Raw genomic sequence first — 6,331 nt, 5'->3', positions numbered from 1 at the left:
TCACAGTTTTTCCCGAGGTCTGGTTTTCCTTGTGGTTGGTAATGTGTCACATACCTTCTGGGAAGGTAACAGGTATACTGTGTGGGTATGTGTGTGAAGGTTTAGGGTTCATTTCATTCAGGAAAACATCATAAGATTTAACCATTTATTGCTAAAAAATAGAATAGAAGTCCAAATAGGCAGAGTCCAACGCACTTCATCCAAGTTTAGAAATGGGTCTGGTGCTCAACAGTCCAGGACAACATATATTAAAACCTTTTACCTAGGAACTTCCAATAGAAAGCAAAACACTGGAGCACTCATGCAGTCTTCTTATTTCAGGCTAACAGTTTCCTTTATAGTAGCGAATAAACACGTGTGAGCTCTTGCATTGCCTTATCTTGGTAAATAAGTGTCCCATTCATATAATTCTGGGAGTACGAGCCACTGTGTCCTTCTACTCGTTAAACTCCTTGTTCTACAGTACACACCCACCTCACACCTTAGCTCCTGTCATCCCCGACCCCATTCTACGCTTGGTCCTATCTGTTCTGTACATCGTACCATTTCACTGCTTGCACCTGTATCGGTATCTATCAATTGTATACAGCAAAAGATATATAATCGCTAGAAATACATTGTATCCCCCATCTCCTTTGATAAACACCAAACGAGGGTGATCCGTCCGGTCAGCGCTACATGACTGGTCAGTGTAGTTTGGTCTGGTCAGTGTAGTTTGGTCAGTGTAGTTTGGACAGGTCAGTGTAGTTTGGACAGGTCAGTGTAGTGTGGTCTGGTCAGTGTAGTTTGGACAGGTCAGTGTAGTTTGGTCTGGTCAGTGTAGTTTGGACTGGTCAGTGTAGTTTGGACAGGTCAGTGTAGTTTGGACTGGTCAGTGTAGTTTGGACTGGTCAGTGTAGTTTGGTCTGGTCAGTGTAGTTTGGACTGGTCAGTGTAGTTTGGTCTGGTCAGTGTAGTGTGGTCTAGTCAGTGTAGTTTGGTCTGGTCAGTGTAGTTTGGACTGGTCAGTGTAGTTTGGACAGGTCAGTGTAGTTTGGTCTTGGCGCTGCCTCTGCAGCACAGGAGCCTGAGCAGGGCGGCGGCGGAGAGCAGGAGGAGCGTTCCAGCCGCCAGCATCAGCAGCAGCACGTCCACACAGTGGTAGGAGTACCAGGGCATCCGGACGGCCTGGCTGCGCAGGTGAGGAGCTCCCTTGTGGCGCATCACAAACTCCAGCCAGAAGACGGCGCTGTCCAGGGGCTCGACGGGCCGGTCCCTGTGCAGGCGGGACAGCCTCTGCATGTTCCGCCTGTAGGGGGCGTGGTGGAGCACCTCCTCCAGGGCCCGCCGGAAGCTCGGCCCGTCGATGTCGGGCAGCTCCAGGATCTTGGCCGCTCCTCGCTCTTGCAGACGCAGCAGGTTGTCGTGCTGGTCGAAGAAGAGGGGGATGCCCAGCACGGGGGTCCCGTGGTAGATGGCCTCCTGGACTCCGTTGGTTCCTCCGTGGGCCACGAAGGCTCTGGTCTGGGGGTGGCCCAGGAGATCTCTCTGGGGCATCCAGTCCACCAGCAGGGTGTTGTTGCCCAGATTGGAGGGACGTTCACCCTGGTACCTCCAGATCACCTGACAATGAGAATAACATGATCATGACATCATCCAGATAATTACAGACCTTTCTGACAGCTTAAAGAGCAAAAGAAATACCAAAATACCTTTTGAGGCAGCTTGGAGAAAACACTGGCAATTTGGTCTGTTATGGTCTTGGGAAGTGCAGTCACCATCGAGCCTAAGGACATGAGCACCACACCATGCTCTCCGGCACTCTGGACAAACTCCTCCAGCTCGGTGGGCAGGGGCTGGGCAGGCCGGCACTGGAAGCCGCCAATGTACACCACGTTGGGCATGGTGGGCCGGGGGTACTCAAACACAAAATCTGATCTCAGGAGCCAGATGTCTGCTTCCTGCATAAGAGATTTGACGTCACATCCTCCCTCAAAGTGTTTGTCCAAGATGGCGTGATAGTGTGGAAAAATAATAAACATCTCTTTGTACAGCTCATAAGCCCGCAGGAGGACGTTCTCAACCCTCTGGATGAAGGTCATGCGGTCGGTGAAGCCTGTGTATGTTATGGGGATGTAGGACAAGGGGTAAGGAGCAAAAACCGAGTGTGCCTCAGTGATACCCACCCAGCGGGCATTAAGTACCAGGGGCAGTTTGAGATATCGGGCCAAAATCACACCAGAATACATAGCCGGGTCAGTCAGTAAAAGCTCAAACTTCTTGAGTCTTTCCATTAAGTCTTTGTCATCTAGCATTGTGGAGAGAGTGTCACTGAGCAGGCGGTGTTCCGTGTCCAACACCCTGGTCAAATGCATCTGCCAGGTCCAGATAGTCCGGACAGCTTTGCCAGGAGAGACAGGAAACATAGGAGAGCCGTGCTGGATGGAAGCCATGGTATCCCTGGTAGAGGAGAGTACACTTGATCATGTTTAAGCATTAGAAACTGCGTTCAGTGAGATCATCGTTGCCGTGAAGGTGATTTGGGACGATGCCCTTGTGGTCAGTGGTGGAAATGGGCAGGTTGATCAGGGGAATCCATACTCGGGTGGGGTAGGTGGGTCCCGGACGGGGAACCCACCCGCGTTCCTGCGTCTCGTTTTGAACCTGGGTGGGGGTGGGGTGGTCACTGAAATTTCCAGGGGGGTACGGGGGCATTCTTGGGGGCATGCCCCCTGAAATATATTTTTTTAAATGCTCTTTTTGGTGACTTTTGAGAACAAAGCGAAATATCATTTGAGAGATTAGTGGACAAAACCTAGATTTTTTAATGTGAGGGGAACTTGTCTTGACTAGATTTTTTTAAATGTGAGATCTTTTACTCCTGGAACCGGGTTCCCCTGGGTCCCTACCCCCCCCCATTTCCACCACTGCTTGTGATTGGTGTAAGCAGAAATAAGTCTCGTAGTGAAATATGACTCGGGTAGGGCATGACAGCTTCCGGTTCGGGGTGCTGACCAGCACACTGTGATCAGAGTTTGCTATGACTGCATGCTAGCTACATGTAGCAAGCTAAGGCTTGGTTGCAGACGTCTAAATGTCTAACCGTCTGTCTCATACAGTACAGTATGTGCTAGCGTCGCTCGTGCTTCCATCCTCACTTGGGCCTCATTGGGTTTGATCTTGGGTCCTCTGACTGATACACATTTCTTTTAAATAGACAAAGGAACAAAAAGAGATATGTACAGTATGTCTGTTTATCAAACGTGAGTGCATCAGGCACCCAACAACCCGGTATCAGAAATGCCCAAACCATATTTCCTGTCCGAGTCTATATTTTAGCTGACAATGAGGAGTAGTCCTAGAATCATGAGACCAAAAATCACCTCCAGACCATAAGGATGTCCTTGTGTTCTAAAGGGAAACCACATTTTGTTCACCAGCACTACCTCATGAACTTGTCCACCTGGTCCCTGTCCCAGGTTTTGTCGGGAACAGTGATGGAGCTGTAGAGGGGCGACTCCTCAGTGATGTACCAGGAGTTGCTGCTCCGGATCACTGTGATGCTGTGGCCCCTGGTGTGCAGCTCCTGAATCAGAACCTGGATGTTTGACAGCCACATCTCAGTCAGATGCATACCAAAGTTGCATTTTTTTTTAAACTTTTTTTTTTTTTTTACAATAGCTAGCACAAATTCCCTATTCAGCTTTTTAAACACTGAAATGTTGCTTTTTACTGTAGTGAAGATGCTACTGTAGTTCCAACTGCTTTTAAACAGTATATGCCTAGACCAAGTAAAATACTGACCTGAAGTTCACAACTTAAAATGAACACTTTCCTAAAAACCTTGGAAATATGTTTATTGGCAGAGGTGGGGCCAGGCCACTACTTTGTAAGACACAACGCAATCTCAAGTCTACAAGTTGGAGCCGAATCAAGTGCCAACTGTATTCAAGCCATGTCAATTCATAAGTCTTAAAGACATTATTTGCTCACATGGGGAGGTAGGGCCTACAGATGTGCAATTGCATTGCTGCATATGTTAAAGTTTAACTACACAAGCTCATACAACAAGATATAATTTGTCTATAGAGTTAAACTTGCCAGTTCAATAGCTACAGTACATACATAAAATTACTGTCTGGAATATATGCAAGTGTTCCAAATATGGTTTAAAGAATGATGAGTGACAATAGCTCATTTTGTATAGTCACCATTACTTTAGTGCAAATTAATGTCATTCAATATATTTTCCACTCGGGAAACAAAGTGGAAGAAAAAGCAGTGATGTGAACCTTCATGTTGATCCAGTGGCTCCCGTCCAGAGGGAAGACCAGCACCCTCCCTCCGTGGCAGAGGGGGGCGAGCAGCAGCACCCTGAGGAACAGCAGGGGTCCCAGGGCAGGGCCGAAACGCATCGCAGCAGATCTATACTGTATGAGGAGAAAAAGGTGTCACAAGGTGTTAACATTCCAGTGTGTTTTATTTGGCACTATAGAAACACATTCCATTCAGGAACACATTGCTCAATACCCGATTTCTATATTGAAGGAAAGAAATGCATACTGTATGACACAAGAAATGCATCACAAAACGTTTTTTCTCTACAGCTTTTATTCACTATAAAATAAATGTTTCAGCATTTCGCTGAATTAGGTTATGTTTAAAGGTGCTCAGTTTGATTTCTCTTTTCTTTTTTTGGCCACTAGATGGGGCAGTGGTGCAGCGTATCAGATATAAACAAGTGGGCATTTTCATTCCATATATGGATATATATGAATATATATGTATGATACAGAATTACATGGTAGCTAACATTTTAGGGGGACTAGGGCTGGCTAACGTTGCTTATGAACCTGAATTTAGCTACTTACTAAAGGCCCCTGGATGATTACTGTTTTTTTGCTTCCCTCTGGAATATGTAGAGGTGGGTCGTATGCCCACCTCCCTTGTTCTCTGTAAAGCGCATTGTGTTGCCTCTGGGTATGAAATGCGCTATACAAATAAAGCTTTGATTGATTGATTGATTGACTTACGCATCGAGGAGAAGAAAGGCGAGCTCCGAGTCGCTTTTGATGCCAAAAGTAGCTCTAACCTCTCTCCAGATAATAAAAGCCAGCCCAATATTGATTTGTGTACGTGATCTTTTTTTTCTGACTCTTTTTTAGCCGAAGACAGTGGCGTCTTTGCTCCTGGACTATAACTTCTCTCAGCTATGTTCAGCTAACATTAGCTATATAGGCCTATTCCCAACGGCCATGTCTCAAACGTCTATCAAGATGACGCTGCCCCTCTCTTATATATGTTGCCGTTCAGGGGGTGGGGCTCAGCGCCAGGCCGGCTTCGCTCATAATAAAAATAAATTCTGCATTTGCTCCACAGGCACTACACCGTTGGCTATATTTTCTGTACAGATAGTTATGACTCCCCTGGACCTATTTATTGCATATATAGGATTTTTTTAAAACAAAAAGTGCAGTATATCGAATAGAGCACCTTTAAGGTTAATAGTTAATAATTTGTATGATTTCATAATACTCTACTAGCGAGTGGATGTAGAAACAAGAATGGCTGTTGTTGTTGATTTTTCACCTTAATGTAGGCTGTTTGGTGTTTCTTAAAAATGCACGCTAACAACGGCATAATGCATAATGAAAGTGCATACGTCACTTGGGCAGAATGTAAACAACATTTTCAAGACAGTCATCATTGGAGAGACAAACTGGGTGAAAAACCTTTTTTAAGGACAATACAGTGCTTAAGGTGTATTGGTGATCTTCTTTCCTGGTCTCAAGACCTTGCTAGGGAGTTTAACCACACAATATACAAAATGTCTAAGTTACATTTATATTTATAGTTGAACAATATGTTGCAATTAAGAATTATTTCATAGTTACCAGCACGTGTCCTTATCCGTGGTATATCCTGGATTCTGGTATCTAGATGGGATGAAACGCAGAAACAACAGATCGTGGTCCTCTGGTGCACTTCAAGTCCAAAGTCCTCTACCAAGAGTGTTTTATAATCTTTCTTCAGATACACCACTTCCTTGGTGTCATGGCTGTTATGGTGTACGGAGTGAGTTATAGTGGTGATGAGTGAGTTATAATTGTCCAAAGTCTATGGCCGGCAGGCTTACACCAGCCAGGGTGATGACTAACTACAGATTTATACTGGACTTGGTCCGTGTTTTTATGTATGAAAAGTTGTGAGTACACATGGACGGGCCCATGTGGAACAGAGGGTGTTTGGAACGTTTTGGAACTCAGTTTGGAACTTTTTATATCTTCTGTGCTTTTGCCTGTCTCTGGCCTGGATTATTCTTTGCTTTCTGTGCAGTAAAGACTTGACTTTT

At 45.6% G+C, this 6,331-nt stretch overlaps 1 protein-coding gene across 1 annotated transcript; it reads right to left on the bottom strand.

Moving 5' to 3' along the window:
• Positions 1-1,023: 1,023 nt before the first annotated feature.
• On the bottom strand, positions 1,024-4,394 carry LOC311311653 (UDP-glucuronosyltransferase 2A1-like; the record flags this gene model as incomplete). Its single annotated transcript, XM_084441403.1, has 4 exons — positions 1,024-1,602; positions 1,692-2,439; positions 3,426-3,577; positions 4,272-4,394. The coding sequence occupies 4 exons, from the start codon at positions 4,392-4,394 to the stop codon at positions 1,024-1,026; spliced, it is 1,602 nt and encodes a 533-aa protein (XP_084297529.1).
• Positions 4,395-6,331: the final 1,937 nt, after the last annotated feature.

Source organism: Borostomias antarcticus (genome assembly GCF_949987555.1).
Source record: "Borostomias antarcticus genome assembly, chromosome: 7".
Taxonomy (NCBI): Eukaryota; Metazoa; Chordata; class Actinopteri; order Stomiiformes; family Stomiidae; genus Borostomias; species Borostomias antarcticus.
Note: the sequence above shows the minus strand (reverse complement) of the source record. Positions and strands in the feature narration are given on the sequence as shown.